This window comes from Anolis carolinensis, chromosome 5 (assembly GCF_035594765.1).
Source record: "Anolis carolinensis isolate JA03-04 chromosome 5, rAnoCar3.1.pri, whole genome shotgun sequence".
NCBI lineage: Eukaryota > Metazoa > Chordata > Lepidosauria > Squamata > Dactyloidae > Anolis > Anolis carolinensis.
Genome location: NC_085845.1, coordinates 44,008,924 through 44,032,928, shown reverse-complemented (window position 1 = coordinate 44,032,928; position 24,005 = coordinate 44,008,924). Strand labels below are relative to the sequence as shown.

At 40.1% G+C, this 24,005-nt stretch overlaps 1 protein-coding gene across 2 annotated transcripts in view; it reads left to right on the top strand.

The window, feature by feature from the left end:
- The window catches only part of maml3 (mastermind like transcriptional coactivator 3), a 327,808-nt gene that overhangs the window by 178,341 nt on the left and 125,462 nt on the right, over window positions 1-24,005 (top strand). For both annotated transcript variants that reach the window (XM_008111876.3, XM_062980889.1), the window contains exon 2: window positions 17,357-18,853. In XM_008111876.3, coding sequence (XP_008110083.2) covers window positions 17,357-18,853 — 1,497 coding nt within the window. The remainder of the gene's footprint in view (window positions 1-17,356; window positions 18,854-24,005) is intronic.

Genomic DNA, 24,005 nt, shown 5'->3' with positions numbered 1-24,005 from the left:
CAAACAATATTAGAGCCCTCCAGTGGGCAAACTCATTTTTCAGGTTATGGAAATTCTGCTAGGCTGGTGTTTTTATTAACATTTCTTTTGCATTTCCCTGTGTCAGCAAAATGCATTTGTTTGTTTTTTGTCTTTTGTTCTGATGATCAGTAAGAGGTGTGCATGTTGATGCCAATGGAAAGGGTCAAGTGGTTAAATGAGGAAAATTAAAACTTACATTAGTTGTATTAACTGCTTCCCATATTCCATATTCCTGGATCAAAATTTAGGTTTGATGGGTTACAATGTAATATATTTTTGATCCTATGAGTGTAGTAATACAGACTGTGTGGGCATGTTAATATCTATAGTATTTCTCTAATCATTTAACTCGGACATTATAGAAATGTTATCTAGGTCTGTTCCACTTGCCACTTGAAACTCCTTTTCTTCAGATACACAAAAGTCAGAAATCAGCAGTCACTTGCAGTTTCCCTGTTCTACATTAGGTCTTGCCATTGCTTTGGAAGTGTATCTTTAATTTAGGGTTCCAGGGGACTGACAAAATGGTCAAAATATTAAATATTGATTCACTAAAAGTATCAGATCCCATCTAATGTTGGAAGCTCAGTGATGTCAGGCCTGGTTAATAGTTGAATGGGAGAACATCAATAAACACAAGGTACTATGGACTAAATTTCAAAGGAAGGAATTGAGAAAGCTATGTCTGAGTATTTCTTACCTAAGAAAACATGAAATTTATAGAAGGGTGGGGGTCACCATAAGTCTACAGGAGACTTGAAGCACACACATATGTACACACACACACAAGGAGAACCAGGTACAAAGCCCTTATCAGCTGTAAAGTTTACTTAATTTTAGCCAGTTGCCTTCTCACCCTAATGTACCTTACAAGGTTGTTGTGAGGATAAAACTCCTTGGAGGCCAGGTAAGAATTAAATGTAGTAAATGCATAATTTCTGGTGCGGCTTTACAATCACCCTGTATTCTCATATATATAAGTCTAGAAATGTTAGTAAAAAAAAACAAACAACCCAAATAAACTGGGTTGATTCATCCCCAGGTCAGTATGAGTACTGTACTTTAACTCTTATCAAAAAAGAAGAATAAAAAGACCATCCTGTTCCCTGAGTAGACTGGAAAAGAGCAAGAGATTAGTCCATCCTGGGGGAACCTAAAGGAATCATCAAATGCCTCAACTTTTTGTTTTGTTCAGCTTCTGTTCTTTTTGAATGTTTGGCGAAGGAATGGTGGTGGCAGCCCCTCTTTGTGGAATGACCATCAATTTATCCTTTGGTTATATTGAAATCAATAATATGGGTTCCCAAAACCTGCACTCAACTAAATACTTGTGCTGATTTCTACATGCACAGTACAGGCAGTCTCCAAGTTACAATTTGCCGATTTGTTCTTCAGTTGAACTGGCATGTAAATCAGAACAGGAACTTTTTAAAAGTGTATCTTCAACCAAAAATGTATCTTTTTAAGCCTTGGATAGCATAGGGAAGGGTTACCAGTGGTGTGTTTTGGTGTCTAGGCCCCTGTTCAGAAGATTTCACTTCATTTTTTGTCTCTGTGAGAATTGGATTTTGAAAAATTTGGCTTGTTGTGGAAACAAAGATTAGCAATAAAGCTTTTGCTGCGACTTTTTCCCTATGATAACACTTTCAGGAGTGAATTTCCCTTCCGAGGGGTATATTTGTAAACTACCAAGCCAGTTTTTAATCATCAATTCTAAGTTTGTGCCCTGTGTTTTAATCTCTATTCTAATATGTATTTAATAAAAATACATTTTAATAGGTATGCATTTAATATGTGCATTTATAGAATTTTTTCAATGCTGTTGTGTTTTAACTGTACTGTAACCCACCTTGAGCCATGAAGAGAGGTGGGTAAGAAATAAAATTATGATTATGATTATGATTATTAGATTACTTTCACTTCCTGTTGTCTCAACCTCTTTCTTAACTGAGAGTCGTTTGTAAGCCAAATGTTTGTAACTCGGGGCCTGCCTGTATTCTAGTTCCATACCATCTACATTTTCTTGCTCCGCCTCAAAGCAACAGTTGTGATCTTGACAGAAAAGGAAGACATGAATCTATTAACTTCATCCCATATAACCCTGCCTTCTGGCCTTATTCAAGACTAAAACATTGCCTTTGGTGACTTTTATCTTGTTCCAGTCCATATCTTCACCACTACAGCTCTAAAAGGTGCAGAAAAGAGTCTTACTTGGAGATTAACACAACTCTCAACTGTAAAACGCATGTGACCAAGTCCCAAAATAACTTGTGTGAGCATCCAGACCCTAGCACCTGGAAAGACCCAGTGAACTATAAAAATTCCCATAGTGGCATGGAGGCCCAACATGGTATTATTCTAGGGCAGTGGTTCTCAACCTGTGGGTTCCCATATATTTTGTCCTTCAACTCCCAGAAATCCTAACAGCTGGTAAACTGGCTGGGCTTTCTGGGAGTTGTAGGCCAAAACACCTGGGGACCCACAGGTTGAGAACCACTGTTCTAGGGCATGATAAGAATTTCCTCTTATGGAAATTAACCATGTCAGATTCTTGAGGATGTTGTAGGAAATTTTGAAATATTGTTTCATAGCACCCTGCTCAAAAGGGATGGATTTGTGGTACTGTTTGGCCTGTTTAATATTTATTTGATAGTGTTGTCAACTAGTAGCTTTGTACAGCAATGAGGTAGAACAATGTTACTTTTTTCCTGCAAGGCCAAAATTGTCCTCCACTACTTTTTAGCATAACATGGCAGGGATTCTGTCTTATTTTCATTTACTGGGTGTATTCTGATTTTATGTAGGGTGTAGTGAAACTGGCAAGAAACAGCCAAAAAGAAAAAAAGAAAAAGAGGGAGATGAGATGGGAGGGGCAGCAAAGAGGGAACCTATCAAACTACAGGAAAGGAGAATCCACCTGGACATTAGGAAGAACTTCCTAACTGTGAGAGCTGTTCAGCAGTGGAACTCTCTGTCCCAGGGTGTGGTGGAGGCTCCTTCTTTGGAGGCTTTTAAGCAGAGGCTGAATGTAATTTTCCTGCTTCTTGGCAAGGGGTTGGATTGGATGGCCCATGAAGTCTCTTCCAGCTCTATGATACTATGATTCTAAGGTAAGAATAGGAATGGAAACACATTGAAAACATGAGCTTCACTAAATAATTGGTTAGGTATACTCCATTGCATCTTACAAGGTACATCAAGCTATCTGACGTGGAGACTGACAGATTTTTTACTAGTGTGCCATATTTGACTAAATGATTTCTTTGTGTCATAGAAATTAAAAACATAATAGTAACTGACAACTCACAAACCAGTACTGATACACAGACGACCAGTACTGGTGTAGAGGCCTCAGAAATGGTGAAACCAGAGAGCATTTTCCTGTATTTTTCTAAGGCTCTATAGTTACAGCAAACACAATAGGTAATGAGTGATCCATCAAGTTACTTTCTGGACTGCTGTAAAAGGAAGTAGTTACCTGTTGGTGTATCACAGTGGTAAGCAATATAACTCATTCAGATTAAAAAGCAATATTATAGACTCTGCCTAGGGGTGGCTTAGATCCAGACCAGTTGTTATGTGGTGTGGCAGTATACCAGATGAGATGTTCCATATGCCTGTCTCTTCCGCTCCTGTATTTGTGTCTTTTTCTGTGGTGCAGTTTGACCTTCTGGTCCAAGTTCTTAGAGCTATCCTCCTAGCTGCACACAGTTTCTATTATACCCTCAGGAAAAAATGTCAAACATACACCCTTCTTCCTGGCATCCCCATCTCTTTCAAAACCTGTCTACTGTGATCCTCAACAAGCTTTGTCAGCTTAGTTGCTTTGCTGGGGCTCTCTCGGAAATGGCACTTGGAAGACCAAGCCGTCAGTGCTCCTTTGTAGCACAAAATAAAGTTGTTTGTGCTCAGCGTTCACAGTCATTTAGATATTCAGAACTGCAGATGCTACTTTCATTGTCCTGATTTGGGGAGCAGTGTGCACAAACCTAATTCCCTTTCCATGAATGCTACATACTGTGAAAATAAATTAGCACATTGGAGTGGTTTTCAAGCAGCCACCAGAGGTATCATGTGTGTGAAACACTGTAAAAGCATCGGATTAAGTCTCAGGACTCTAATAGAGTGTAAAGGTTTAAATCTTTATTTACTTATCTAAAATATATCTGTGCTATCGTTCCAGCAGAATAATGTATAAGGTGGCTTACATCAAATAAAAACAAAATAATTTAAGATGTGAACAACAGGACATAATAATAAGAGGACCATGCCAAAATATTAAAAATTATAAGGTCACAGAGAGCAATGTTTTCCTTATGCCTCAAAAGCTTTATAAAATATGCAGCCTAAATCACAGCGATTAAAGAGATGGGGAACTTGCCTTGTTAGCCTAGCTGACACTCCTGTGAAGGCCGCCTCTGTTATGACCATTGATGATATCTCTACCTGATGAAATGCTCTGAGCAGGGTCTTCCAAGGCAATCTGACTGGGCAAGGACCACGTGGCAGGAAAATAGTTTGCCTCCAGGCAGTTAGTTTAAAACTTTGAAGTGAATAGACCTAGAAATCAACTGGAAATGAATGATCTTGATAAACTATTGGAAAATACATTTCTTATGGCACATACCAACCCTAACCTGACTCATGTATTCTATTTTGGGCGAGAGAGCATGCTTCTTAAATTTGTAGATGACACAAAATTAGGAGACATAGTGAATACACCAGAGCACTGTTTCTCAAACTGTGGTTCTCCAATTGTTTTGGAATTCAGCTCCCAAAAATCCCAGCCAGTTTACCAGCTGTTAGGATTTCTAGGAGTTGAAGGCCACAAACATCTGGGGACCCCAGATGGTGTAGATCAGTGGTTCTCAGCCTGTGGGTCCTGAAATGTTTTGGTTTTCAGCTTCCAGAAATCCTAACAGCTGTTAAACTGGCTGGGATTTTTGGGAGTTGTGGACCAAAGCACCTGTGGACCCACAGGTTGAGAACCACTGGTGTAGATCAAGGCACGTAATAGTGCTTCTACCAGATTTCACATCTCAAACTGTGCCAGTTCTGGGCACCATAATTTGGAAAAACATGTTAACAGGCAGGGATCTATCCAAAGGTGGTTAAAAGTAGTCAAAGACCTTGAAGTCATGGCTTGGAAAGCTGAGTATGTTTAGCCTGGAGAATAGAATCAATCTAAACAATATGCTTATCGTGTTTAGGGAATAAGCACTCTAGAATCCATTTGATCAGAACAATTTGACTCAAATGTGTGGATTACTGGACTGTTTCCAATGCTGAAGCAAGATTTATTTTGCTCCAGAGCAAACTACTGTCTGCTGACAAAAGCTTGTCTAAAGTAGAACTTTTCTGTCAAAGCAGTGTGACCTTCCAGTGTGCCAGGAAGCCAATGGGGAAAAGAACAGATTTTTTTAAATGTAGCAAGTAGCAAGTATGAGAAACAAGGAAGAGGGAGACACTGGGGGAAAGGGTGGTATGGCTGTGGTATGGCTTTCGGTTTCAGAGGGAAAGGGTTGGGGAGAAATAATTGCATTTGAGGCTAACATAAGGAGGGTCAAAGAAGCATTCCCTGAAAAAGAAATGAGGACACAGCTCTGTATCAGAGCACATGCTTAACTTGAAAAACTCAAATCTGTGGCATTTCCAGAAAGTGCCGGAAATGACTTCTGTCTACATTTCTGTAGAGTCAATCTAAGTAAGTGGTTCTTAACATGGGGTCCCCAGATGTTTTTGGCCTTCAACTTCCAGAAATCCTAACAGCTGGCAAACTGGCTGGGATTTCTGGGAGTTGTAGACCAAAACCATCTGGGGACCCAGGTTGAGAACCACTGATCTAGATAGTGGCAACTAATCTGAGCTTGTGAGTTCCTGTTCCTTCCATTTGGGAGACCTCCACATTACTGACAACACAAGGAGAAATGTTCAGTCATTTGAAAAACTGTTAGAGATATAGATCTATGTGTATTTCCATTTAGGTAAAGGTAAAGGTTTTCCCTTGACATTAAGTCTAGTCATGTCCAACTCTAGGGGTTGGTGCTCATCTCCATTTCTAAGCCAAAGAGCTGTTGTTATCCATAGACACCTCCAAGGATATGTGGCCAACATGACTACATGGAGCACTGTTACCTTCCCATCAGAGCATTACTTATTGATCTACTCATATTTGCATGTTTTCGAACTGCTGGGTTGGCAGAAGCTGGGACTAACAGTAGGAGCTCACTCTGCTCCCCAGATTCAAACTTCCAACCTTTTGATCAGCAAGTTCAGCAACTCAGCAGTTTAACCCTCCGTGCCAACGGGTTCCATTTATTTCTGTAGATTTCTCCATGTTTTATTTGTAGCAGTCATTTTAAAACTTCAGTGGATTCCCTTTTATGTCACAAAGCTTAAATGCCTAGAAAAGACCCACAATCTTCATAATGAACTGAAGATTACTTTTTTGTTTAACCATGCCAATAAATAAATAACATAACATAACGTAAAAGGAGTGATTTTCAGAAAGGTGTATTTAGCCATCATAATTGCAGACTAAAGCTTCCTTAGGCACCACACAAGGCAGCTCCTTTGTACAGTTATTCAGACAAAGCATCAATAAAGCCATGATCCTAAGACCACTCATGGAAAACAGCTCTTAAATCCATGGCACTGGCCCTGGGGGGAAACGAGAAATCTCACAAATTGTCTCCACATGATTGACCAGCTTCAGACCTGCAGGAAAGAAAACTCTTGATAAGTACATGTGCCTTGCTAGTCTGCACAGGCTGATCCTATAATAATCACTGTTCCTTACTGCAGTGGACAAAGATCATTTCTATTTGTCTTGTTGAACATCTGACATTCCCCATCTCCAAAGATGAAAAGGAAGGAGGATAATTTTACAAGTGGATAACCAATGTGATCTTTTTTATCAAATCTACAAAAGTGTGCAGAACTTGGAAATGTTACTGGCTTGGTCTAGAATCCCCTAGTTTTCCATGTTCTGAAAATATGTATTTTCAGATTGTCTTCAATCTGTTCCAAAACAGATGCAATGGCACATCTGTTCAATATGTGCTTCTGGAATATGTGTATCAACATATAAACCACTGGCTTGGGAACACTGAGAGTTTTTCAGAAAGTAGGTATAAGTTTTAGTCATGTGTTTTGATGGGTTTTGAAACCTTGGGACTAATCCTGAAAGGGGCAAACACACAACAGGAAAAGCAATGTAAGGTAGCTGTAAAATGCAACAATAGATAGGCAAGGGATTTTCAGTGAGGGGAAACCTAATTGCAAATATAAATCTAATCCCAAGTGATTTTTGGTCTGGATAGTAAAGCTGTAAAGGCCAGTCTGTATCATTTTAGTATTATTATACCAATGCAGGATTAAACAATCAAACAAAAGCCTGTTAATGAAAAGAATAAGACCAACTGAAGCTCACTTTGTGAATACACTGTAGTACATTTCTACAACACACTTCAAAACAACAAACGAAACATCATTATGCTCTGTGCTTTTACCAAAGAACTACAAAGCTTTCACAGTGACTTTGACTTCAATCCTGTCTGTGCATTGAGAATCTAATAGAAGAAAACACTCTTTCCACCTCTGTTAACATCATCAAATGGCAGAATCCTACTCCAAGACCTCTTGATCAACTAGTATATGAGGTAATATACAGCTGACTTCCATATTGTTTGGAAGCAGTGTTGGTGCTTCCAGAGTAGTGGTCCCTAACCTGTGGTTTGTGGACCACCAGTGGTCCCCAAGAACTAAGATACGGTCTGCGGCCTCAACATTACAACACCGTTGCAACGAGAACAACTGGTCTCATGAAACCTCTTATAGTGCTGAGGAGAGAGGCTGACTACCCACGAAAGGCACGACAACAAGCTTCTTGACTGCTGCTTCTCTTCCTCGTCAAAGTGGTCCCTGGTAAAAAAAACAAAAAAAAACAAGGTTGGGAACAACTGTTCCAGAGTTACCAGAACCAAATCTAGTCTCTGTTTGAAATTTCTGAGATTAAGAATTCAGGAAAGCAGGGACACCCCATTCTTTATTGGTTTATTTAACATACTATGGCAGTGGTTCTAAACCTGTGGGTCCCCAAGCGTTTTGGCCTACAACTCCCAGAAATCCCAGCCAGTTTACAAGCTGTTAGGATTTCTGGGAGTTGAAGGCCAAAACATCTGGGGAAGCCACAGGTTGGGATGGGAGAGGAGGTCAGGTTGAGTGACAGACACCTATTCATAATTGTGCATGTTTACTCATGGTCATATAGCCTCATCCCTTTGCGCTCATTCTCATTGATTCCTATTTTTAGAAGATCGGAAAGAGTTGCTGCTGTTATCTTTATATATAGCCCCCCCTTTCCCCAAGATTGAAAATTTTAGCATCCATCAAAATCCATTTGAATTATATGAAATGCATTTTTAATGTTGAATGTAAGGACCCTTATGACCAAAAGTGACATGGCAATGGATTACATTGAATGTAAATAAAGAGACAGAAATTAACAAATCTACTTGAGGTTGGTAACAGCATTACATCTGTGACCTAATCATTATGCCGAGGTCCATTTGAGCTTATAGAACAGTCAGAACTGAGAAAATTAATTCCTGTGTACATTGCCAAGGGATCTGATATTATTGGTTTCCTATCTCACAACTTGTTATTTTGCATGTCTACATTAATACTTGCTTTTATGCATGTTAAGTAGACTGAAAGCAAAGAAATGAAAATGTTTCCCTTAAATATAAAAAAAACCCCAGAAGTTGCAAAAAATCTCATTTATAGTATAGCCAGCCCACAGTAGTTTTCTTTTTCTTATCATGCTTTCTTTTTCTTCTTGCTTAATCTCAGTCTCAAAACAAATGGGGCGGGGAGGGAATAGGATTCACAATCTTCACAGATATTTTAAGCGTGAATTGAGTCCTGAGATTCAAGTTCCTCCTGTTTCAAGGAGTGTTTCCTTAGTATTTCCATAGTATTAGTTAGGCCTGTTTTAATAGTAATTCCCAAGCAACCAGAAACTACATTTGTCTGGCATCTACCAATCCCCATGGATGCCAGTAAATTGAGACTGCTGGAATTTGTTTTTAGGCTCAGTTCTGTAGTGATTTTGATGTTTGAAGCTTTGAACTGAAAGTCTGTTTTGCTCACATGAACCAACCCAGTTCTTGCACTTGTCTGCAAAGACCCTGCTCTTCAGCTGACTGTGGATAAAATTAACAGAGCCTTTTCAATGATTCCTTCATATCTTTGTAGAATACTTTTTTTCACCACACATCACACCTTCTTCAGACAAATATTGAAAATGTTTATTTCATGATGCCTTCTCTGACTGTTTTATATGTTTTTATGCTCTGTGATGTATTACATTTCAAATCATCTCATGAAGGCTTTGTCTTAAAATATGAGATATGGCCAATGTACTATTTGTCATTGTATTTTGATGGTACAGTAGACTCTCACTTATCCAACATAAATGGACCGGCAGAATGTTGGATAAGCGAAAATGTTGGATAATAAGGAGGGATTAAGGAAAAGCCTATTAAACGTCACATTACATTATGATTTTACAAATTAAGCACCAAAATATCATGTTTTACAACAGAAAAAGCAGTTCAATACATGATAACGTTATGTAATAATTAACTGTATTTACGAATTTAACACCAAAAGTTCGCAATGTATTGAAAATCTGACTACAAAAACATTGACTACTAAATGGCAAACTGCGTTGGATAATACAGAACATTGGATAAGTGAAGGTTGGATAAGCGAGACTCTACTGTAGTTGTAGGTGTGGAAGGTGAACAAAAGGACTATTTTAATTTGTAAAAGGTATTTATTTATTTATTTATTTATTTATAGCATTTCTATTCCGCCCTTCTCACCCCGAAGGGGACTCAGGGCGGATCACATTACACATATAGGCAAATATTCAATGCCTTTTAACATAGAACAAAGACAAGACAAACATAGACTCCGTGCGGGCCTCGAACTCATGACCTCCTGGTCAGAGTGATTCATTGCAGCTGCTCTCCAGCCTGTGCCACAGCCCGAGGCTTATGCAAGCCATTTTTGATCTAAAGAATATGATACCAGAAACATTTAACATATGAGTTAGCTATTTCATCCCCTTCTGTCACACATTCATGTGATTGTGACTGAAAGAAGTCATAATCCCAGGAACCCCAGGTCTTAGCGGTGGCCAAGTGAGTTTCTGCACCATTAAAACTTGGGCACCAGCTGCACCTGTACCTTGAGAAGACAGACTTGGCCACAGTGGTCCACTCTCTTGTTATATCCAGAATAGACTACTGCAACACACTCTACATAGGATTGCCTTTGAAGACTTTTTGGAAGCTTCAAGTGGTCCAATGGGCGGCAGCCAGATTCCTCTCCGGAGCAGAGTACAGGGAACACACAACCCCTGTTACGTCAGCTCCACTGGCTGCCAGTCTGTTACCAAGCACAATTCAAAGTGCTGGCTTTAGCCTTTAAAGCCCTAAACGGTTCTGGCCCAGCTTACCTGTCTGAATGTATGAAACATGAAACATCTTGGAGGTTAAGATCTTCTGGGGAGGCCCTGCTCTCGGTCCCACCTCCTTTGCAGGTGCGACTGGTGGGGACAAGAGGCAGGGCCTTCTCAGCGGTTGCCCCTTGACTATAGAACTCACTCCCCATTGAAATCAGATCAGCCCCCTCCCTCCTGACTTTTACAAAGAAACTAAAAGCATGGCTGTGGGACAAAGCCTTCAGACAGTAAATTCAGTGCAATAAATGATACAGAATAAGTGCAATTATGACTGGAATGGCTCCTGGGTTATGATTTTGGATTGTGTGGTTTTAAAAATTGGTTTCAATGTTTAGATATTTTTAACTTTATGGTTTCTAATGTATTGTCAGGACCCAGGCTGCAGAGCACCAATAACCTTACACAGAGGCCAGAATCTATCTAATATCTTTATTATAGAAATATATAAAATCAATAAAAACAAGTGAAGAATATAGTTCAGAAGCAGACCTGTCAGATGAGGTCAAATATAGTCCAGAAATGTATTGTCCAATATAAGATATTAGAGTCCAGAGTTATAATCCACTTGACCGAAACACACACTTTGCCAAGCAATAGTGTGGGGAATGACAGAGTCTTTAAGGTCCAAAGTAGCTTGACAACAAGGCTGGAAAATAAACTTGATTCTTGGCTAGATCAAAGACTTGAAACGAGGCAAACATGAAACATGAACAGAGTCCAAGGAAGTCCGTGAAACAAGGCAAGGCTGGAAACTTGATCCGGGAAACAAGGAACTGGGGTTACGAAGTCCACACACGATCTCTCTCCTCAAGCTGAACAATTGACTCCGCAAAGTTCCCCTTGCGACCAGCACCTATATTGGGTCTCGTTTTCCCGCCAACAGAACACTTTCCCTAGAGAACGAGAAGCGAAACCCAACTCAGTCCAGATGCATGACTCCTTAGAATTTCCCAAGGGAAGCAGACCTAATCAGCTAGTTGTTTGGCAGCGATTCTCAGGCTCCGGCGATTAGCCTCTCTGGCTCCTCTATCTCTATTATAATTGTCCCTCCGGGAAAACGGGGGGGAATTCTGCCCAAGGCCTGTTTGGCTACATTCTTGAGGACAAACATCCTCCAGGTGGAGAGGATCCGATTCTGGCTGAAACGGCGGAAATCCCATGTTTTCCTCTTCGTCTGCCACAATAGTACTAGGAACAGGACTACAAGGCCCATGAGTCATCACATGTATATGATTATTTTATTTTTATGTTTGTTTACGCGGCATTGAATTGTTGCCTACTTGTAAGTCGTTCTGAGTCCCCTTCGGGGTGAGAAGAGTGGGGTATAAATACAGTAAATACATAAATAATAAGTCAAATTTTGCCCCATAATCTGACAGTAATCATTTTTCTTGCTCTGTTAAACAGAAGGGGTGTTTTCATTGGCCACCTAAATCATGAACTTCTTTAAAACAATCTGAAATCTAGGCAAACACCCTCTCTGCCCCTCACTTGGGACTGTGAAGCAGTGCTGTGATCTGGATGGTGTCTTCTTATCTCTTTAGGAGTGTGTTAGATGGAGGATCTTTCCTCTTTTCGAAGGTTGAAATATTTGACCTCAATACGCATTCCAGCCTCACACTTCTGTGATCCTAATATTCAATCATCGCTGCAGGAATGTAAGTTCTTTTGAGCACAAATGACAGCGCAGCTCATCCGAAATGACATACAGAATAAGACGCATCAATTTTAATAGAGATTTGAATCACAGGGATGATGAAGGAAGTATCGCTCTTTTGTTCTTTCTTTTTAAACCTGTGCTGCCATGGAAGCATTTATTGATTTGTTTATTAACATCCCCTGTGTGCAGAAAACACACACACACATGGCAAAGATCAATCCTCTGTGTTTTCCGCCTTCCTCTTCAGTTATTCCTGCTCTTGCTCAGCTGCCCTACACACACATAATCTAAATTTATTCTAATGTAAAAGATATCTTGGATATTTCCTAGGAGAACATTTGACTGTTTGTCTTGTGCCACTGGTCTCCAGTCAATTCTAGTAAAGAGAGACAGTAATGTAGTAGTTTGTATGTTGGAATGGGACTTTGGGAGATGAGGGTTTGAAGACCAACTTGGCCACAGAAACTCACCGATCAGCCTGGGTCACTATATATAAGCCACGCTCTCTCATGCTAAAAAAAAACCCCTCTATTAAAGGATTTTCTTATGGGTCAGCATTAACTTGAGGCACATGGCAACAATAGCCCAAGAGAGAACCTGACTTTGGGTACATCTACACAGTGGAATTGATGCAGTTTGACACCTGCTGAAACTCCTCAATGCTATGGAGAACTGTTTGGTGAGGTACCAGCATTACCTGGCAGAGAAGGCTAAAATTAAAGCTAAACTCCCATAATTTCATAGAATTGAACCATGGCAGTTCATTCTACAGTGTAGATCAGGCATGGGCAATCGTGTAGATGCACCCTTGGTTTCAGTAAAGCAAACTCAGTGGAAACAGTCTCATTATATGCCTCATGGGTTAAAACAGCTGTGATGACCACCAGAGCCTCCTTGCTTTAGGATTATACTGACCATTGAGCTGGTTTGGAGAGAGAGCTGGGGCGGAATGACCCAAAACGGTGTGAGGCCGGTCTGACTTTTATGGTCAGAGACAAAAAGCCAAAGGAGAATTCAGGCTCAGAGCTTGTTTTTGAAGAAGCAATAAAAGCTCTAAACAGCAGCAGCAGGCCTGGTCACTCCCTATACATAATTGAAATAGCTGCCCACTGAAGTCAGAAGGGGGGGAGGCTGTATAAGTGGCTCTGACTGTTGCTATAACAACAGCACCTTGGTCTAATTTCTTCTGAAAAATGACTTGCTGTTCGCAGGATGAAGTGGAGCAGCTTTTTGCAGTAGATGAAAGCTCTGTCGACAGCCATAAGTGCTCCCTTGTTTATGTAGTGGATACTCGGTGGTGTGCCTGTTGCAGTCCTGCTGAAAATTTCAAGTTGTGTTAGTTCTTTTGGTGAGAGTGGCAGCAAAAAGAACATGTACAAATTCTCTGTTTAGGCTCTTCATAAATAGTTCCATGAAGTTGACCTCCCTTCAGTTCCAGAACAAAGTTTCTAAAGCATGTAAATAATCAGAACTAGAGCCCCCCAGTGGCGTAATGAGTTAAACCCTTGTGCTGGCAGGACTGCTGTTTGAATCCGGGGAGTGGGGTGAGCTCCCACCTGTCAGCTCCTTCTTCTCATACAGGGACATGAGAGAAGCCTTCTCACAGGATGGTAAAACATCCAGGCATCCCTTGGACAACATCCTTGCAGATGGCCAATTCTCTCACACTAGAAGCGACTTGTAGTTTCTCAAGTCGCTCCTGACACAAAAATAATCAGGATTCACAAATGTTCATCCACGCCTTTTGGTTTCTGAGTTTTTTTTAATAAAAAATCTGTTTTAATTGTTCAAAAGCTGGTGCGATAGTATAGTTTAAGCAGTACATAATCTGTAAGGCAGACAGTATTGAACTGAAGTTCCTAGAAGGAAAGAGAAAGTAAGAGCATTAGATCTTATTATGTACCTTAGTTTTGACAGGGGTGAATCCAATACACATAAGCCTTGCGGAGATGATGGCATTGGGAGTGGAAACCATGTAATGACTTCCATAACTCTCCTGAATTTCAATGGTACCGAACTGGCCAGATTGCTTTGTGCTGGGATTGTCTAAACCTCTGCACTCATAGGATGACTAGCCACATTGTTCAGCTTCTGCAGTACATACAGTCACAGTTTCCATTGGAAAAATCTTCAAAAATGTCCTACTGTTTTCTGCAAATGCTAATAGGTGCAAAATATGAGTGTAATAAAAAGGCAGGCTGGCAGCAGGAACACACAATTTTTCCTGCTTCAAGCTCATTCTGCCTATAAGAAAAGTTCTGATATGGAGGAAAACCCACAAAAGGAATCATGGCTGTCTATGTGATTAGGAAGGGATAGATGACCACTATGAAAAACTTAAAGCAGATAAAGGTTAATTGATTTTACATAGCAACCTATTGCACAAAATTTGAACGTAAACATATGAAAAGGAAATTAGAATTTGCCAGACATAAAAGTAGTTTCTGGTGATGAACAGAATTCTGGACAATATCACTTCAGATACTGCATACTTCTTTAATGTTCTCCCATGGAAAATGTTCTTTATATCAGGGTTGTTGTATGTTTTTCGGGCTGTATGGCCATGTTCCAGAAGTATTATTTCCTGATGTTTCACCCACATCAATGGCAGGCATCCTCAGAGGTTGTGAGGTATAGAGAAAACTAAGCAAAGAGGTTCTTTATATCTACAAAATTGAGACCATGGGCAAGTAACATTCTCTGAACTTAGAGGAAGACAATGGTAAACCCCCACCCCACCTAAACAAATCTTACAGGAAGACACACAATAACAAATCTACTAAATTAGTTATAGGAGATAGCTAAACCATAATTTCTCCATCATAAACTGGATTGTATTGTGTGCCTTAAAGTTGTTTCTGACTTGTGGTGGCAAGATACGTTCAGAGAGAGCCCACCTTTGCCTTCCCTCTGAGGCTGAGAGACTGTGGCTTGTCCAAGATCACCAGTGGGTTTTTATGGCTGAGTGGGGATTCCAACTCTGGCTTCCAGTGTCATAGTCCAACGTTCAAACCACTACACTATACTGGGTCTATTACACTGAAAAGTTTATTTTTTAAACATTAAAAGCATAATAAAATATGAAAGTGACCTGATTTCTGAATAGTAATTTTATAAATCTTCCATGCCAGCTTGCTACCTCTTTTGCTTATAATGCACAATATGCACAATAGGCACAAAAAGAGTAAAGAAAGTCTAAGAGCAAATCAAAAGAGTAAATAGATCTTAAACCCAAATTCAGAAGAAATGTATTGAAACACACTCCTCTTGCTGTTGTTTAAACTACGAATGTTGCCTTCTGTGGCCTGGCAACATAGCGAATAAAAACAAAATAGTAAGTTCAGTAACATAAATAACTCAGAGTTACAATCACCGACATGCAGCTGCAAAACCACAATTGTACATTTTTTAAAAAAATATACTAGCAGCCGCTATCTGGAACATGGCTGGTAACAAGGAACCTTTTGGGCAGAGATAGCAGGTTTCCTCTTTTGCAAGTCATATCCCCAGTTTGTCTAAACAGGTTTAAAGGTCCTTCAATGTCTTTTAAGTGTTGAGACAATAAACTTGAAGAGAGAGGTTGTTACAGCACCTCCCCCCTTTTGCATTAGAAGAGTGGTTTTCTTCCTACAACTGTCACTTTAGTAGTAGTAGTTATTAGAAGGCTTAAGTGGGATTGAAGTGGTGCCTAAATCTTGTCTTGTCTCATGAATGTAATACTAAGCAGAACAACACTAAAGAGTGGAAAGACCAATCAGCTGAACTAGTGGTATCTTACAATTAAAGCAACAGCATCAGTCAACTTTCTTATCCTTCCCAGGAAAGGAAGGGGAAATGTAAAACCTTAATTCAAAACAACTAGTGAACTAAAAATGGGGTGTTGTGACTGAAAAGGGAATGTCTTCAGTTAGGGCATCATGGATGCGGAATGGTCTCCATGTATTGACATGGCTGTATGTGAAATTCAACATATTTTCAAGTCCAAATGGAAGCTTTCTATGTAATCTGATATTCTATTATCAGAATCTGGCTGTTTTATTTGTTGCAGTTGTTATTTCTTCAAATACAAGGCACCCCATAATTGTTGCACTTTATAGACTCTATCCCTAGTTTAAGGATTTTAGCATTACAGAATAGTATTCTGTGGAAATGTATATATCTAGAACAGCAGACGAAGGCTGGAAAATAAATAATAGTTCTTTAGAGAGCTGAAGTAAAATGAAACAGTAACCATTGAAATAGGATCCATTATGAAAGCATTACCTATGGTGGACAGAATTCAAAGACAGCCATATTAGTCTGGAATATCAGTATTTAAGGGTGTCTTGCAGTACCTTTAAGACAAACTGGGAAAAAGAAGTTGGCAGCATACTCTGTGCTATTAACTTCTTTTCTTAGTGAGTCTCAAAAGTGCTACAAGATCCCTTTACATAGTAGGGTGGACACTTCATTTATTTCTCCCCACCAACTTCTCCAGTGATCTAAGTATCTGCTTCTCTTGAAAGCTGTCAAGACTGCTTGGCCAGAAACAATAGTGGGATAAGATAACTGGAGAATGCATCTTACATACAACAATGAAAAATGACTCTATCATTCCACTTTCAAAGTTGGAAATGGGTTGGGCCAGCATAATGAGCTATCAGGTTGATTCTAGGCTTGTGGCCAGAAGAATCTTATGAAGTATGGACAATGTAAAGCAACAATCCTCTATGATTTTCCAAAAGCTAGGAGGTTAGAGGAGCTGCTGGAAAAAATAGTTCTGCCCATTTGTGTGCTTGCCCAGTGACCTCATAATAAATGGTAGGGTGTATGTATTTTTAAAAACAGTATTCATAAACATACAATATAATGAGAAAAGTGTTCCCAGTAAGGAGGAAGATGAATTTGTCAAAATCTCTTCCAGTGGGAGTTTGTGTTGCCTCCATGAACAAGGAGCCCTTTTGTTTGTGGGGAAGACAGTCTGAATGTGACAGAGAACATTTTGAAACAGAATGTACAACTTCAGTATCACAGTTAATAGCTTTAGTATCACAGTTAATCTACTATTAGCAAAGTTAAACAGTTGTATGTGCTTGCATCTTTATGAAAGAAACAAGAAGTTTGCAAGAGTCTAATGCATGGATTTGTTCTGTTTCTTCCAGCTTCAGGAGACAGTGAAGAGGAAGTTGGAAGGAGCACGCTCACCTCTTAATGGTGAACAGCAGAATGGCGTCTGTGACAATAGCTTCTCCCCCATGAGCAAGAGGATACGGAAAGAGGCACCTAGCATCGAGAGAGTCAACAACTTGACCAACAATTTGCCTTTGCCGTCTCTTTCTCCTCTTCACCAGCTTGACATAAAGCCATCGTTACCCTTGCAGAACAGTGGAACTCATGCTGGTGGCCTAGATGACATGAATAAAAATGGCGGACTTCCAGAGATTAAACTCCCAATCAATGGCTGTGCTGACCTAGAGGACAGTTTTAACATCTTACACAACAGCAACAGCAAGGAGTTAAAGCAAGAGCCCTTGGATGACCCTAGCTGCATTGACAATTCTGACACATCACTTTCAAATCAGAATAAACTGTTTTCAGACATTAATCTGAATGACCAAGAATGGCAGGAATTGATAGATGAGCTGGCAAACACTGTTCCAGAGGATGATATACAAGATTTGTTCAATGAAGACTTTGAAGACAGAAAGGAACCTGAATTTACCCGGCCGGCCATTGAGATTCAGGAGAGTGCAAGTGTTAAAAGTGACCCATCTCACTCTCCATTTGCCCATGTACCCCTGGGGTCTCCACAGGTAAGGCCTTCCTCTTCAGGTCCTCCATTTTCAAATGTCCCTACAGCTTCTAGTTTACCAACTGTGTCGAGTGCACCCCCTGCTCCAGTTCCTGACAACTCACCAGCAAACTGTGTGGTTCAGTCACCTCAGACTCCCAACCAAGCCCATACCCCAAACCAAACTCCATCACGACCGGGAAACGGTTATCTCATGAATCCAACAACAGTGACAACGACTGGCTCTGGGCCTGGCCAAGTGGCTGTGTCCAATTCTGATTTGTCTCCAGCTGAACAGCTTAAGCAGATGGCAGCACAGCAGCAACAGCGAGCTAAACTCATGCAGCAGAAACAGCAGCAGCATCCAAATCAACCATCGAGTTGGTCTCCAGTTGGGCCTCCAACTAGTCCTTATGGAGGGCCCTTCAGTACAGAAAAACCAAATAGCCCAATGATGTATGCCCAAGCCTTTAACAACCAAAATCCTGTAGTGCCTCCAACAGCAAGCAACCCACAAAAGACTACAATGAATAACTACCTCCCTCAAAACCACATGAATATGATCAGCCAGCAGCCAAATAACTTGGGTTCAAACTCTTTAAGCAAACAGACCAATATGCTTTCTTATGGAAACACTAAACCTCTGACTCATTACAATGCTGACTTGAGTCAAAGAATGACCCCACCAATGGCCAATCCCAGCAAAAATCCCATGATGCCATACATGCAGCAACAGCAACCCCAACAGTCGCAGATACAGGCTCAAATGACACACTTGACTGAGGAGCAGAAACGCATGCTGATTATGAAACAGAAAGGAATGATGAATCAGCCAATGGCTTATGGCACACTTCCCTCCCTTGGCCAGGTAAGTGGGAACAGAGAATGTCTTTGAATGCCCTGACTGTCTTTTGTTTGCTCCCAAATTACCCAGCAGACTAGCATCCTCCTCATACCCTCACAGCTAACCATGCTGTTTTCAGAGTAACAGCAAGCAACTCTGCCCAAATAAGAGCTGTGTTCTTACTTGTTAGTGTAACTACTCTACATGGTGATCACTTTGAATTTTCTTCTCCATGTGTTTTAGATCATCCTCCACAAAAATGCTTCATTCATTATGTGTACCCTATTGATTTTTAATTTGATTGATTGAAAATAAAACGATTGACAACCTGCATACAAATAGCATAAATATTTTCCTTTCTCTAATGTGGCAAAGTCAACCAAGGTATTAATTAATAGGAGATGGAATACACATAAGAAACGAGGCTGACTAGCCAGCCATAAGTGAAAAGTAGCTAAGAGGTTGAGAGTGTTAAATGTATTAATTTCCTGAGTATGTTATTTATAGTGATGGAATTCTTTATTTCCAATTGACAGATGCAAATCAGTGTTATAAATTAAATCATTTCTGACATAACAATACTATAGAGGAATTTTTATGAGTCTTAATCTCTTCTTATTAGTGTTGTTTGCATATTGATCTCTGAGTGTAGTTTGCTACACTTTCGGGAAAATCTCAGATTATCAATGCCTTGTTAACTAACATCAATGTATTTAAACAAATACTTCTGTGAAACAGTTCTATTGCCTCAGAGATCCTTAATTGAGAGAGAGGCAGGCAGATTTGACGTGGTCCTGTGATGGTTAGTATTGCATGAAAAAATTGCAGTGATAACATTGGCAAGCAAACATTGATGAATTTTACCACAAAAGTATAGCAAATTGAATATTGGAATATATGTGTGTATAGTCCAGCTTTGCTTTCTCTGGACTTAAGAGGCACAGACTCTTGCAAAAGTAGAAAAACTGAATTTTTTTAAAAAAACATATTTTTTCACTTGAAAGAATGCTTTTCTAATAATTTATATTATGTGTTTGTTTATATGGGTTTTTAAGTTTTATCTTTGCTATTTAGAGACTGACTAGGCCACTTGTGTGCTTTGAATCTTCTCATTTCTTTAACTGTGGAGACACAGGTTGTTTTGTCTTTTCAAGAAGGACCAGACGGAACTAGAAAATGAATTGCCTATAGCAGGGGTTCTCAAACTTTTTTAGCTGTGGAGCCCTTTTTGAAGCAAAAGGTTTTTTGTGAAACCCCAAGAAATGTTTATATATTACATTATATATAATGTATATACATTAGGCATGGGCGGGGCCAGTGGCAGATGGATGGAGAGTGTTTGTGTAGACTAATTCACAAATTGCAAAAAAAAGGGGGGGGGGTAAAGACCCCTTCCCCCGCCATGCAGGGTGGATCTGGGTGGCAAGGAAGAGTCTGGGCAGTGAGGGAGCTGGGGGAAAGGGTCTGTGCCCCAGGAGAACCCTGCTGCTGCTGTTGTTTCCAGCAGCTCAAAAATTTAATTTCACAGGAGGATGAAAGAAGAGGTGGCGGGAAGCAGCATGGGGCTGCGGGGTCCTTCATTTTCAACCATGAAGCCCCAAAGGCTCCATGGAGCACAGTTTGAGAACCCCTGACCTATAGTTTTTCTTCAGCCTGTCAGTGAACCCATTGTGCAAGTGAGCCATGGTGGACTTTTGTGTTTTTCCTTGTGAGTGAAGCTGGACTGCTGATCTTATGAAGGCTCTCTTGGCAATAGGAAGCTACTATAGATTTGCTATTAATAGGAAAGGCCTGTTGATATTTGGAAAATAGACAACTTTGCTTAAATCAGAAGTTTCCAAAGCTATAATGAATTCTTCTGTATAATGGTGTTGTATATATTTGAGACTTGTCATGGCTAATGTTGATATGATTGTGGCAAAAAGGTTCATTTCCAAAGTGCTACAACAGTGTAGTGCTTGTAATCGCACTGTCATCAAGGTGGAACAGTTATTTGTTCATGGCAGATTTAAGGGTGAGGCTTAGTTGCTGATTTGTTAAGAAACGGCGAATGTATGTATCTGCTCTACAACTATTCAGCACTATTGTGAGCCACAGTAGGACTTCCAATTGTGAAAGGACACAAAGTGCCCCAGCCTTGCTTTACAAGATGGATTATTATCCTGTAGTTGCTGAAGAATATGTTCTGAGAGGAAGGGAAGTTTGTGGACTTGATATTAGCCACATTGGCTTCTTTTTATCAATACAGTGTGGTCCATCCCATCACCATGAATATGTACAAACACACAGCACACATTCAGCCCTTTGTGTTGCATTTGAGATGTTGAGTAGGTAAAGGTAAAGGTTTTTCCCTGACATTCAGTCTAGTCATATCCGCTCTGGGGGTTGGTGCTCATCTCCATTTCTAAGCCAAAGAGCTGGTGTTGTCCGTAGACGCCTCCAAGGTCATGTGGTCGGCATGACTGCATGGAGCGCCGTTACAGTCCTGCCAGAATGGTACCTATTGGTCTACTCATATTTGCATGCTTTCGAACTGCTAGGTTGGCAGAAGCTAGGGCTAACAGTGGGAGCTCAGCCCGCTCCCCAGATTCAAACCGACAACCTTTTAGTCAACAAGTTCAGCAGCTCAGCAGTTAACCCACTGCACCACTGGGGATTGTGTTGAGTACATAATTCTGTATTCCCAAAGTACAATATTTTTGTTTCTTGTTCGCTTCTGTTAAGCCAAACACGATTAAAAAAACAGCATGTATATCATAAAACAGGATGATTACAACATATTTGTAACATAAATATAATGCTATCTAGCACTTCTTTAAAGGTGTTTCTTTTAAGTTTAATACAGAGGGAACACAACTATATAATTATATCAGCTCCAGTTTCCAACTGATTTCCCAACTGTCATTTTTTTTTCTCTGCTTAGCCCGCAGACTACTCAATTTCCTCTCAAAAACATTGCAATGGAACATACCATTCTGCAACTCTGTCTATACTGGTGGATGTTGTACATAAAACCCCAACCCCAAATCACCCTTGATTTTAAGATACAGTTTTTTAAAAAACAACTCCAGGAGGACCCCATCCCAGTACCACTACATCTCTTTTACTTCACCTCCAAATGACCTGAACAGAAAAAGAAATCTTCACGCTTCCATATAGAAAAGTATTTCAGGTCCCAGTGGGCCAATTTACAGGCATACAGAGAAAAGATTGACTTAGGTGGGAAAGGTAACACAGTAGCCTTCCATCTGGAATGTATTTCCCCTTTCTTTTTCTTGTTGCTTTCCTGAAAAATGTTTGTTGATTGACCTCCCTATGCAGTCAAGAATAATTGTTTCTCACAATGATGGGAAAAGATTGCTTGATAACATAGAGCCAGAATCACAAAGATGGTGCCCCTCCCTTTCTGTCTTCTTCTCTCGGCCTCAGGAAACAAAGAGAATCAAGGAAGGCCGGAGACTTTTACCTTACCTTTATTCTGTCCTTTATAGAAGCAACGAAGGGAGAGAAAACTTTTCTTCTTTTTTGAAACCTTCTCCAAAATGGGGGCATATCACTGCATGGTTAATATCTCTATTATGTGTTTTACTGAATGTCTTTCTAACCTGTACACCTACAATAAACTTGTTGCTGGGTTTGTTAGGAGCTGCCAGATGAAAGGCTGCATTGAGACTATTATTCCTGTATAATGCAATGCAGCAGAATTCCCTCTTAGCACTCGCCCTGATCTAGTGTCAGTTGTTTGAGAGCTATACTGAGCTGGAGTAAGGTGAAGGAATCTTACTGCTTTGTGGGGAATGCTTGCTGTACTCTGTGTAGCTGACTCCAAGTTGCATTTGTTATTCCCAGAAAGAACACAGCATATGCTGATCCTCTGGTACTCCATAAGGTGCATTGGGAGACATAAGGTGTCTTATACTGTCTACAAAGATAAGAAAGGTTCAAAACTTCATAGAACACAATTACTGCTAGTTTCTTTTGTTACTTACCTGGTTTTGCTCTATAAGACTATTAAGTGGGAGCATGGAGTGGAAAAACAACCCCATGCCTACATATGTGAAGGGATACATTATTGACAAAGTCTTTGGGTTTTTTAGCGCTTGAGAAAAAAAAAAGTCCATTTTACACTGCAGTTGCCAAAAGTAACTTTTCCAAGCTATTGATTTTAAGAGGCATGATTTGCAAAGCGAATAATGTAAAACACAGAAAAAAATGTGACAGTAAAGACCATGTTTGTGTGGTTATCTTAGTAACAGAGGAGAGTTCCTGATCCATTTATGTTTAGAGCTTCCCTTATTAGGTCTGATCAGACTGTCTAAATGTGCACCCCTTTTAAAACATGAGAGACTTGCAACATTGTGTGTACCATGTTGGCTACGTGAACATCCCTACAGTGGGATCAATGGCACACAGTATTTCATGTTATTCATGTGTCAGTGAGTAGCTGATCTGTTTTCCAGACTTCGATGAGCTTCATTAATTACTATATTAAAAAGAAAGTGTGTGTGACTGGAGAGAAAACTATTTAGCTCAACATGAATAGGAGTAATTGGACAGTTGGCAGTGTGTTAAATTGGTGGTCTGGTGAGAAAAACTAGCAAATCTACATGATTCTTGCATGCAGAAGAGCCTGTGGAATTTGTTTCATCTCTTACAGAATATTGTGTCTTTGGACTTGCAGTGGTCACAACTCATTTCTCTGCTGAAAACCCACAATGAGTAGCTTTTGCACTGCCAAATCTCTGCCACCAATGTTGTAAGAAAAATAATACATAGAAAAGACAGACACTAATGCTTCAAGTGCTGTATTTTAATGCTAATCCCAATTCTGTATAATAAGCACTAGACAGTTCTCATGCCTGTATTATTTCAAAAGGGATTTTGGGTAGCAAAGAATCAAGCTTCTTACAAATCCTTCTCCACTACTGCAGAGAGGAGGCAAGCTCAAAGTCCTGCTTGATGCATACAAGACCCTGAATACTCTGAAGGAGCAATGTATGGATTAACCCATGCATATGTTCCAACCCTTGCATTGTTGTTTTTTAACACAGTCACTGCTCTTACCATAGCCCTGCTATGACGTAGCTGGACTCAAGTGCCATGACTGTGGACTATCAATGTGCCATTGTCCAAGTGACCAAATGATATATTTGTTGTAATGATGGGATGAAGCATC